This window comes from Vanessa tameamea, chromosome 22 (assembly GCF_037043105.1).
Source record: "Vanessa tameamea isolate UH-Manoa-2023 chromosome 22, ilVanTame1 primary haplotype, whole genome shotgun sequence".
Taxonomy (NCBI): Eukaryota; Metazoa; Arthropoda; class Insecta; order Lepidoptera; family Nymphalidae; genus Vanessa; species Vanessa tameamea.
In genome coordinates, this window is record NC_087330.1 from 805,373 (window position 1) to 818,825 (window position 13,453).

The 13,453-nt window shown below is 36.5% G+C and overlaps 1 protein-coding gene across 2 annotated transcripts in view; it reads left to right on the forward strand.

Moving 5' to 3' along the window:
• Positions 1-212: 212 nt before the first annotated feature.
• Positions 213-13,453, forward strand: part of LOC113402264 (rho GTPase-activating protein 6-like) — a 46,518-nt gene continuing 33,277 nt past the window's right edge. Inside the window, exon 1 of one of the 2 annotated variants that reach the window (XM_026642457.2) lies at positions 213-1,999. In XM_026642457.2, the coding sequence (XP_026498242.2) occupies positions 383-1,999 (1,617 nt within the window). In that variant the 5' untranslated portion in view covers positions 213-382. The remainder of the gene's footprint in view (positions 2,000-13,453) is intronic. The other variant, XM_026642458.2, reaches the window with a different exon arrangement.

Here is a 13,453-nt window from a genome sequence, read left to right on the forward strand (position 1 = left end):
TGAAGGAAAACCAAACACTTATCAACTGTAATATAAGCGGCACTTATAACTAATGGCACTATTGAGGTTATGGGGTCTGTCACCGCATAGGTCAAGAAAGCCCGCAGCCGGCGCAGGCGCAAGAGGGAGATCGGGTGGAGCGGCGCTTCGGACGGCGTGGGCGCCCGTTTGTTTACGCAGCGCGCAGTCCGCGCCGCGCCGAGCCGAGCGCCGCCGCTCGAGCGCACCCTATATTCAGTTCACGGCCGCTCTATTACCGGACGTCTATTTCGGCGCATAATATTTCGAACGGTGCGGAGGAACGTTCAGTTTCGCGCGGGCAGGTGCGCGCGCCGAGGCCGAGAGATGCGGCGAGGGACCCGCGCGCGCCCCTGACGCCGGCATGGAGCGCCGCCGCCCCGCGCGCCTCGACCTCGCCGACTCCATGACCAAGACCGTGCGCCGCCGGGACAAGCCGCGTGAGCGATGGCTGCTTACGCGCAAGACCTGGAAGTACATGTCCGATGCCGGTCGACGGCTGATCCCGGATGGAGCACAGAATCGTGCTGAGGATGTTCCTCGTATCGAAGCCTATTTTCAGGAGGTTTGTCAGAGGGAGCCGCGCTTTTTACTGTGGCGGAAGAGCTCTTATCCTGGCGTACTAGCGAGGCCACGCCGTAAAAAAAGAGCCCGCGGCGGTTCGGTGCGAGCACGCTCACCATCCGATGACGTACCTCCGCCACCCGCGAGACCCACCGAACTCTTTATTCCGCACACATCGGGTGGCCGCTTTGACTTAGCGAAGCTTAGGCGAGATTTCTTCGCGGCGCCGCCGCCTTCTCCGCCCTCCTCTGGGTTTTCGTCATCTAGTGCGATATTCAATAATGCATTCAAAAATACATCTTCTCGTTCAGTGCGTTCAGAAGACGATGATGGAGTGTTAGTTGATTTACTACGCAAGTACCTGAAAATTGAGGACGATAAAGGGCCGCCGCGGCTATCCGAATCCGAGGAACTTTTGCACGCGTTGCGAAATTACCTCAAACGTCAGTCGGAGCGCGGGCCCACTGAGTCCGATAGTGATCCTGCACAGAGAATACTGCACGAGAATCTTGGAAGGTACTATCATCGTACATCTAATAGAGACAATACAGTGCAAGATTTGTTAAATGATAGGAATTTGTTAAAAAAACTATATAATGATCTTCGTAAAACTAAGCCATATCGCGGGGGTAGAGGCGGTGGTGGGTCGCCCGGATTTGGACCGTTCAGCGGGTTCAGTGCGACGAACTCGCGTTCTGTGTTTCGAGGTCGAGGTGTTGGTGGTTCGAGGTTCAATGATGAGGACTATTTACAAACGCCACCGATGTCTCCTCCGCCACTTATTGAGGTTTTCGGTGAATCGTTGGAAGATAAACTTGTGGATGTCGGTACGCAGACTCTTCCTATTTCAGAAGATGTTTTACAGGAGTTGGAACGCGCTTACAAGGAAAAATTGGAAGCTGCTACGGTTCCTACTAGTCCGACGAGCCCGCCGCCGGAAAGGCGGCCGCGACGCCGATCTAGCGTCGACCATGACGATGTCTCGCAGTCAGTAAGCGACACAATCAAGCGATACTTGAGAATGGCGCGAAAAAAGAGTGTAGATGCCGAAAAGACTGATCGCTTCAAGCGTATTAATTACGACAAAAATTTACGGAATATCAAACCTCGTCAGCCCGGAGACGTGGATGATGATGGGCCTAACAAGGGCTGCCAAACAGAGGAAGGATGGATTTTGACGTACAGAGATTTGCAATTTGCTTCAGTGGCTTCGACACCTACTTCGCCACCGTCACCATCTCAGTCACACTCGTTTTTGTCAACCCTATTGGGTAGAAATGCAACAACAGTGGCTCCCCCTGCAGGTGGCATGCAGAAGTCGCGGTCTTCAAGCAGCGTTGTGCAGAGCGTCAGCAAGCGTCTGTGGCGCACCCGAAGCCGGTCTTCCAGTCGCGTTGCAGCCGCCTGGACTCCTCAGGTCAGTCGCAATGCATTCTATTAAAACTCTAACGATATAGACATAACTATGTAATACATTTATATATTTTAATTGTCATAATATTATACTGTTTTGTTTGGGAGCATGATTAGGTATTGATGACTAATTTTACACTAATTTTAAAGAACGCCATCCAAAAAAATGAACACTGTTGAAAAATTTCGCGACACAAACACTCATCTTTCAACACGTAGCCTAAATACCAAATGTATGAGAATAATTACACGTCTATTTATTATTATTTTTTTGTAAAATAGTAGCAATATTTATTTATTTTGTTTGACAAACTGATTTGTTGTGGCGTATAATTTAACTTTTATACAACAAAGGAATGTGTTGAATTTTCCAATGAAAATTTTGTGAGTGAGCAAATTCGTTCAACGCTTTTTAAGGTTAACATTAGGAGTGTCATCACGAAATCCGTAGCACACGTAGCCCTTCGTAGCGTTGCGTTACGTAGGCTTGTAGCCTTACAGGGCAATTTAATAAGTTAAATAGTTCCTTTACGCAGATTAACTTATTTTTATCGTACTTTAATCTTTTACTTCTATACTAATTTGATATTATCTTAATGATTTTATTTTTAATTGAGACTTAATTTATAAAGTGTAAGTGTTATATTTTTCGGAACAATTAATAGATAGTTGATCACGCGACGATATAATTACTTTAACAGACATTTTACTCCTTATTAATTAGAAATAAAAAGCGTTGACTGGCATGTTATAGAATATTAAAAAAGCATATAATTCGATACAAATTGATTCTCTGGACAAATAATGGGCCTACTATTAAATCGCCAAAAAACAGGGTGTTATTTGTATTTAAAAATGTGTTTCGCACCAATTCTCTTTGCTTTATCATTGCTTGCGACTTTTAACATTGCCTCTGTGATATGAGACGGAGCTATCCTCATTCACACAAACAGTCAGTCATCAGAATTGTTTCCATGATCACCACTAATGGTCGTCATGGAAAGATACCTTTCTATTTACTATATTATTATTTTTTTGATTATGTCGTTGGTAGGTGGACTGGCGTACGGGGCCAATTGCTCGTAATTACTATTGCCCATAGTACCTACTGTAAGAAATGTTAATCATTCCTCATAACCCTAATATGCCACTTGCTTTAGAACTAAGGTGTTAAGTCCCTTGTGTCTGTAGTTAAACTGGTATCAATCACCCTTCAAACTGGAACACAACAATACTATGTATTGCTGTCTGGCGGTATAATATATGATGAACGGGTGGTACCACCCAGCCGGGCTTGCTCGAAGCCCTACCACCAAGTAAATTTATGTTTCTATTGAGTAATACAATAAACTGTTACATAATTATTTCAGTTAAAGTAATTTAAATGAAGATGCTATTACGAAATTGAAGTTTTTTTTTTTTTTAAATATTATAATTGAGAATTTTTTTGGGATTACGTTGTAAAATAAGAGCTACTTAGTCTTTGTAGTCGAGTAAGAGGAGTAATTAGTCTTTGTAATTAACTGTACTCTGTCTCTCTTTATATATATAATGAATAATCATTAACTCACAATAATATATGAGACTCACTACTAGAACTATATGAGAGCATAAGCTCCATTTCATATAGTTAGTTCAGCTTGAGCGGCTGAAGTCGTATTCACGCAATATATTGGCTTTGTTGACATGGTTTATAGTTATGCTAGGATCCAATATATAATAATATATGTAACAAATATAGAAAAACCTAAAAACTGTACTCTGAAAGTGGCATACTGTCTTTAGAAGTTAGATCTTGTAAATGTCCCAGCTGGGCTAAGGTCATGAATTTTATTTCACCACGTTAATGCTGATTTTTTCGACACATTTTATTCACTGCTGAGCAGGAATTAATTATAAACACATAAAAAATAGATGCTTGCCCGGGTTTCAACTGGCAGTCTTCGTATAAGATACACGAATTCTAATCACTGGGCCATTTACATATTTATCGTCGATATTTAAAGTAAATTGTAGGCAAGTCATTAAAATTGTATGCCCAGCTAGTATACGTAAAAATGATTCAAATATTTAATATTATAAATTGAATTAATCTTTCTCTCGGTATTTCTAATATTCATCATTGCGAAGAGCATTTGGTAGCTCTATTTATCACTCACGTAGGAAGATACACGTGTTAGGCGAGTCTAGATCCAGCTGATAGCTGCTTGTTTACACTGCCTCAGTGTCTGAGCACTTATGAGTAAATAACTGAAAAGGCAATTACGCGGTTTATTTTAATAACCAATTACTGTGCAATTAAATTGAGTAAAGTTTAAATTTTTTTATAACTATATTTAAAATATAAATAGAATGTGTTAATTATGGACTTATGAACTATTCTGTGTTCTGAGTATCTGTTAAAGTTGTAAGACGGTTGCTATTGCTAACTAAATGTTTGCACGCAGCAGCCTCGTAGGTCTAGTGGCTAGTTCGTAAGACTACAAACGCTTAGATCCTGTGCTCAAATACAGGGTTTAGGCATTAAATATATATAGAACGAGATCAGGTCTTCGGAGGTTAGTAGTATCACACTCCTCCGCGTAAAGCGAGAGAAGTCATTGTTCCCTAACTGTTGGATTATATGAGTGAATTTGACACATGTTAGTATATCTACTTAAAAGGAGAGGAGATCCTAGCTCTACGGTGACACGTTTACAGGCTATTTATTTATTGAGCAGTTGAATTGAGATTCACTTGAATCCACGAGTGATGTGATATAAACACACTGACAAACAATATTCAAAATGTTGTGTTGATCGCATCTGAATGTAAATGTTTCATAAGGTTTTATTTACATTTTAATTATGCTTGTATAATTCATAATGTTCTGAATTATGACAGATACCGATAACATCATTGTATTAATATTCTTAAATATTGTTGTAATTTTTACTCCGTATTCTATTATTCTAATACATATTATATTATAATATATAAGCAAATAAACAGGTTTTTGCTTATATGGAAGTTAGTTTGATATGGAAAATTATGACACCTACCGTGCGATTCTGTACGAATTCCCTTCGTAAATTACTCGTTTAATGTTAACAACCGACTTACGGTGATACGCAATTTTGATGCGTGTATCTTTATAATTAAATAGCTGTTGCCCGCGGCTTTGCTCGCGTGGGAGTTAAATAGAGTATGTAACAGATTACTTTAATTTATGACCTCTCTGTATATATATTAGGGTAGAATATTCAGATAAGCTTAAATACGTGTCTATTCATTTTTAACCAGTAGCTCAAAAATAGTTCATGTTTGTAACTTAAAAAATGACGGACTTCCATACAAACTTTCAACCCCTATTTCACCTTCTTAGGGGTAGAATTTTCAAAATTCCTTAGTGGGTGTTTACTGTCTACCCAATAAAACGATTCTACTCACCAAATTTCATGGCCCTAACTTTATTAGTTTACGCTTATGTATGGTCAATGATCGCATGTTTACTCACTCAGTATCGCTGAATGGTTATTGTTTATAATATGTTACTTGTTGGTAGGGCTTTGTGCAAGCTTTTCTGGGTAGGTATCACCTACTCATCAGATATTCTACCGCCAAACAGCTGTACTTGGTATTGTTGTGTTACGATTTGACGAGTGACTGAACCAGTGTAAATACTGGCAAGAGGGACATAACATCTTAGTTCCCAAGGTTAGTGGAGCAGTGGCAATGTAAGGAATGGTTAATATTTTTTATCAACGCCACTGTCTATGTGCGTTAGTAGACCGTTTTCTCGTCCGCTTATCTATGTATGTAAAAATACTAATAATATGAGGTAAACACGATACTTTCCCGTACTAACAAGTACAAAGTCAGTCGGGGTGTTTAGAAGTATATATTTTGGCCTAAAAAATAAACACTCACGCGTTGCAATATCTGGTAACCTCAAAACTATTTAAACGTTAGATCCACATAGTTCTGTTCGCGCTTCGCTAAGCTACACAGTCCATAATTCTACACAAATTACACTTTCTAGAGCGCAAATAAATTCACTTTTAAAACATTACTTGGAACTGGTAGAGATTGCAGTAAAAGTCGAATGTTATTTTGTTAATTTGCTATTAATATGACTGTATTTGTATTTAAAAAAAAGTAAATGATTATTTTAGATGTATTCATGACAAGATCTGTTCTTTGTACGTTTAATAAACACAATCACAGTACTACACACTTGCGTGTGCTGTTATTTGATGTTATAGCAATTATATTATTCCTGGATAATCTTGAAAATACTAATTACTAAATAAATAATATTAAATCTAAATTGACATATACTTTATATAAATAACTAAATGACATTAAGTCTGTACAAAACGTGTTGAACCAGAAAAATGCTTAAATAGTATTTGTATGTTGTAAATATTCAAAAATTGGGTTAAGGCCTCCTTACCTCGTGGAGGGGGTTGGAATTTACTTAACTTACACTTTTCTCCAATACGGATTGGTCAACAAGTGGTCAATTCTAAACGAGATAACACAAATAATGCACTTGAAAACTCCGTTCAAATTACTAGTCCGTGGTTCAAACCTAAAATCTTTGCTTAAGATCTACGTGTTCTTACCACCGGAATATCATTAAATAATTTGAAACATTAGCTTGAATATCAGTCTTTATCATTTTTTCAAAGTTTGTAGTGACCTTGTAACATTTCTTGTATAAACATATTATTAAATACAAATTCTACTCCAATCATTACTTTTTTAATATCACAAAAAATAAATAGAAACAAATATATCATGGAGTTTATTAACATTTTCTAAAGTCCAATAGGCAAAATATTTAGTCACAAGCTTTATAGATGTTTAGAAATATAATATATGTTATGGGTTGACTTTGATGTTGTCCAAATAGTTTATCTTTTATCACAGTTTTCTCATTTCAACTATAACTCAATTGTTAATGAGATGACTATCTCGTCTTGATTGCGTGAGAGGCGAGGAAAATATAACACGACTTAGTTGCGGACTAGTCACTCACTTCGGTTTTATTTATTGATATGCGTTTTGTCATTGCCCGAGCCGAGATGGCCCAGTGGTTAGAACGCGTGCATTTTAACCGATGATTTTGGGTTCAAACCCAGGCAAGCACCAGTGAATTTTCATGAGCTTAATTTGTGTTTATAATTCATCTCGTGCTCGACGGTGAAGGAAAACATCGTGAGGAAACCGGCATGTGTCTAATTTCAACGAAATTCTGCCACATGTGTATTCCACCAACCCGCATTGGAACAGCGTGGTGGAACATGCTCCAAACCTTCTCCTCAGAAGGAGAGGAGGCCTTAGTCAAGCAGTGGGAAATTTACAGGTTGCTAATGCTAATGCTTGTTATGGCCTTAAAATATGTCTAATATCTCACTATTGATAGTTCATATCGAATCAAATATTTTTATTTAAATAAACTTCTACTGGTACTTTTGAGTAGTTAAACGTTACCATCCGTTCGGTATGAGGATTCTAACGAAAATAAATAAATAGTACTTTTGAAAAAAATATTATTACTTGATGCTTACGCGAGATTCAGAAATCATTTATTTCTAAGCATCTTCAGTCAGATATCTATTCTGATAGAGATAATTACTCTTATTTAAAACATACACGTGGGAGTTAAACTTTTAGTCGTATACGGGGTGTATATAGGTCACCCAAATAAACTCTCAATTTAAAAAAGGCATAAACTCAAAATATGTCAATTTTTTTTTTAATTTTACTAAACTTTAAACCAGGAATATTTCACAATTTAGTAAACAAAGCAATATTTCACTTGGTAGTAGGGTTATGTGCAAGCCCGTCTGGGTAGCTAACAATATTGTTGCCAAGCAGCTTAGTATTGTTGTGTTCCAGTTTGAACATTGAGTGAGCCAGTGTAACTGCACAAGGGATATATAACTTCTCATCTTCCCAGGTGGTGGTGGTTAGTGATGTATTGACGATGTAAGGAATGGTTATATTTCTTACAGCGCTAATGTCTATGGGCGGTGGTGACCACTTACCATCAGGTGACCCATTCAACTTAAAGACTTACGACTGAATATCTTATTGTAATCTAACAATAAACTCAGGCAATATTGTTACTAACAATGTTTCACAACCTGTTTCCCAAAAGAGTGGTTCCCAAAAAAAAACCTCTAACGATCGAGGCGTTATATAATTTATGGAGCATATAAATAAAAAACCAGCCAAGTGCGAGTCGGACTCTCAAACGAAGGGTTTCGGTACCATTATCTATAAAATCGACAAAAAAATCATGTCTGTTGTATGGCTCCATACCGCCCTGTTTTAATCAAGGTTTCACGGTTCATGAGATAGAGCCTGGTGACAGACGGATAGATGGACTGACAGCGGATTTTAAGCAGTAGGGTTCTGTTTTACCCTTTAGGTACGGAACCTTAAAAAATACGATTTATCTTTAGACACTTATTACTTACTTAGAAACTATTATTTATAACTATTTAATTTAAAAAAAATACTGATTTATCTCTTTTGGTTTCATTTAATAATAATTCGAAAGAAAGCCTTAAAACATTTAAGATAAGGCCGAAAATGTTTAATTTCAAAGCACTCCTATTTGCATATTCATAGTCTCATTGCAAGCCTTATTTAATAGATATCAAGCCCAAGACATCCTTATTCAGTGTAAGAATACGACCGTCATAGATTTTCTTGATTATAGGCAGGACATATATAAAAAAACAATTCTACTTTACTGACATACTCTGTAATTAAAATGGTGGAAAAGAGTAACTACTAAGTTTCTTGCCGGTTCTTCTCTGTAGAATCTACTTTCCGAACCGGTGGTAGTTTTACATTTAATCCAACACTAACATGAATATTTAAAAGTGGTTGTATGAGCCAACTTCAATAAAGAATATTTTGATTTTGATAAACTAACAAGTTACATTACCTATGGATAGTTATTATAGTTTTCCCATAATATATTAAAATAGCAACTATGAGTATCTTGACGTTTTATGCGTTGTTTTACTAATTTTATTTTTAAATAAACAACAAATTAAAAAAGAAAAGTATAAATGGGCAAAACTTTTTGATTAATACTTTTTTTTTTTTTGTGATACTGTATATTATGCTTAATAAATTATTATTTAAACTGAAATAAATCAAGACCAATAAACATGGTTATATGAAAAGTACGACGGCGACTGCGATAGACCAGCGGCACGCCCTTCATCGGTAGGAGCTTCTGGTACAGGGTTCATGACTTAGGTCTCAGGCAATTAACCACAACGATACAATATGACAATTCTTGTATTTTATGTAGGTGATAAACAATCACAAATTATAAAGTAGGTATATTATAACTATCAGAGTTGCGTGAACCAACGGTCCCGTTTGGAAGGTATAGGTATTGTATCGCTCTTAATAGTAAAATTTAGCTTCCGACTCGCCGCTTTCAAAAGCATTCAAAAATGTGACAGTTGCCCCTTCAAACGATTCCGACTACTTGACTCATTACGTCACGGCGTTTACATCCCACAGATACAACAAACTCAACTGAATTACTAATTATTCGTAATCGACGACAATTATATAAACTAGTTTAGTTGCTCCTCACCCGAGGAACACGTCTTGATCTCAACCTTATCGGCAATGTTCCATATGCATTCGGATCTGATCAAACTCAAACTCAAACTCAAATTCCTTTATTCAACATAGAAGCATTACACTTTCTTATTGATGGTCAAATTAAACACTACCACCGGTTCGGAAAAGGGAACACCCTGACCTGAGAAGAACCGGCGGAAGATACTCAGCGGGTCTTTTTTTTTTTGTCAGATGAATTACATACATAATTGTATATGAATAGAAACAGCCAGGAGGCGATCGTTTCATTCCCAAGGTGTGCTATCAAACATTCTTTCCGACTGCTATCTTTCACAGGGATTTTTTGCCACACCCTGGTAAATATGTTCGGAGGACAAGTATTCGTCTTCAAACCTATACGATTTCAAAGCGAATTATTTTCTTTATCAATTCCACTAAGCGAGGACGAAGTTTTAGGCCATGCCCTATCCTCTTCTCGGAGACTGTACCATAGCATACAGTCAAATATCAAAATATTCTTTATTTAATAATGTTACAGTATTGAATTTTAAGCTACCGTATGTAATGTATTGTCTACTACATTAGTTAGAGAATGAATAAAAAATACTCGGGACTATAATTTAAATGGCATCATCATCAAGTCAGTTGTTTCTGATGGCCGGCAAGCAAGTACACGATCACCCACAGACCATTCTCATATGGTGTACCATTAGAGGTTACTGACCTGTATCCTGTCTCAGCTTACTGAGCTGGAAATTACCTACAATTAATTATTTATTTCGTGTCGCTGTCCATCTGTAAGACATGAAACAAATGTTCCTATTTTCTCATTTTCCCTTTGAACTTTTCTTTACATTAAAAGCCCTTGACAACACAAATGTAATTTGAATAATTACATTTAAAATAGCGATACACGCTGCATCGATCCGCTCCACTGAAACTGTGTGGGCTCGTTTTCAGACATAACATATATATCACTCGAACTGACTCACATCGTTTTTTCATTGGACTTTCAGTGACATTCTATTGTCAGTAATATTTTATCCATTCAAAAATTAAATATTCGAATTTTAAAATTATTTAAATTGATAGATATATCATATATTTTTTAAATTATTTATTGAAATTCACAGAAAGTAGGTATAACAAAAAAAAAACATAACAAATAACCTTTATATTTAAACGTTTCACAAAATATCAACAGAACTCCTTCCTTTAGAGTATTTTTTCTTTATCCCAATAAACGGCAGTTAACATAACTGAACTCTGGTCTTTCTGCGTGTTAAAGATTCCAGTCGACACCTTAACTGTTTCATTTACATTTTAAACTATTATTGTTGCGATTCAAATAAGTGCCTACTCCTTATGGTTTAGAAATATAGTTAACTATGCAGGGCCGGTTTTACCATATGGCTTTTTGGGCTTCAGTCCAGGGGCCCGTGAATTCAAGGGGCCCCTTGCTAAGTCAAGTCAAAGTCAAAAATAGACGATAATGCGAAAGAATCCATAACTTTATTAAATTAAACAGATCGTATGGTTTGCAGCCCTGCGAGTCCTACAATTAATCAAACACGTTCAATTAATTTAATTAAAGTCTACGTTCAGATATGTCTTAGGTGGGCCCGTAAGTAGTGTTAGCTCAGGGCCCCCTAAACTTACGGTCCGGCCCTGTAACTATCAAAAAACAAGAAATAAAAACACTTAAGATTTTCGTTAAGGTTGCTAACCGGCATGCCTTAAGGGAAGAAAAACTCATAAGATTAATTATGAATTATATATATTGTCGTAATAAGATAGCAATTAGGTATTTGCGTAAAACGAGTAATAACCTAATGAAGTACACTTCATTCAAACAATTGCTATTTTGTTTTTTGTATGAATTGTTAATATATGTTTAGTTACTGTCTTGCATTAATGCTTTACAGGGTTGTATTTTTATTCTTGGGTTTAACATTATTTAATTAAAAAATATTTTCTGTTTATTTTTATTTGTAAGACGCCTATGCCTGTTTATTTTTATTTGTAAGATGTACACACAGAAAAAAGTATAAAGTATCAAAACAATATTGGGCTTTGGGCAAGCCCGTCTGGATAGGTACCACCAACTAAACAGCAATACTTAGCACTGTTATGTTCCGGTTTAAAGTGTAAATGAGTCAGTGTAAGTACAGCATAAGGGAATTAATATCTTAGTCCAAGGTTGGTGACGCATTGGCAATATGAGAAATGATTAATATTTTTTACAGTACCACTGTCCATGATATGCCTAGTCATGACAAAGGCGAGGATTAGTCCCCATTTCCATTTATACCTACCACCCACACCATTACTAAATCTCTAATTTTATTGTTTTGCGCATATGTAGGGTTCTTTATTGGCGTATATTAATTTGCCTTAAATTCATATTAAACCAGTAATATATTGAGTTCCGTGCCAGTTCTTCTTTATAGAATCTATAATCCAAGGAGGTGTGAAAGCTGCCACTTTTAATTAAGTACTGAAGTTGCCAAAAAGCTTATAAGAAGCCTACTTGAATTTATAGTATTTGAGAAAAAAAAAGTTAAAATATACTGCAAAGATTGACTATTTTGATCTGCTCCAACTACTTCGTGATGTACAACTGAAAATATTGTAGTAACATTGATTGGCTTTTCAAAGCCGATGGTCCGGTCATACAGCGGACAAACAAAAACTGTTCATTAACTAACACATGAACACTGAAAATGGCCACTAAAATATTTTTTCAGATAATAAATAGTGTCTGCTCACGGCTTAGGTTGCCTGATAGGTCATGTGTTCGATCAGGTGCAAGGTCTTTTTCTGTACTCCTAACAACGTGTAAGTAAAATATAATGTTCGTTTGATTAGTGAAAATGCATAAGCGTAACAAATCGATAAGTAAACAAAATCTCTTCGCATATATAATATTAGTTAGAATAGCAGAACCTAATTAATAAATTCCTAAAGGCAACAGTTTAAAGTTTTTACTCGTCAAACACGACAAACTTATTGTTGCATTTTCATTTGATATATCGGTTGAATATTCACAATTACATCGTGTGAGCGAAACTGCTATTCATTAAATTAAGAGTTTTTAAAGAAATTGTTCTTGTATTTTTTCGAGTGCCAGAAAATTATTAACAGACGTAAAAAGGATGTATTAGACGGATAAGGATAAGGCCACGCAACGCCAGTGGATAAAAATCGGAGGCACAATTCATATAAACGTATTAGCTGAACCTGTGGCTTTACCCGCGCGAAATTTGTAAAACACAAACTTCCAATTCTTTACACCCTTTGGGGTGGAGTTTCGTAAATTCCGAAATTCCTTAGCGGATGATGATGACATCCTATTCGGAACCTACCTGCCAAATTTCAAGTTTGTAGGCGTCATAGTTTCTGAGATTTCGTGATTAATCAGTGAGTGGTATTTCGCTTTTATATATATTTTATTAATAAAGTTGAATACTCCTGAAGAAATGAAGTCTGATTCAACGATCGCAGCAGAAAAACGTAAACTGTAAGATTCTTAAGTCTTCGATATTTATGCAAAATGCTACACTGTCGTGACATTAATGATGGTCTGGTAACGATAACTGCTTCGCACCTTGTTTGTTTATTACTAACTGTTACTCCTTTGATCCGAAATTGTTTGAAAAAATATTAAACACTCGAAGTGGCAGTTAAGAAGCTATTTCACGTTAGGTAGGCGAGTCTAACGTAATCATTTCGATATATCGCGTTATAATTTCTGTTAGATCAGCATTCGAACTGAAATCATTTTAAATTGTTTCATATATAATGAGATAGTATAACTATATTTGATAGAAAACTCTAAATAAGTATAATTAAA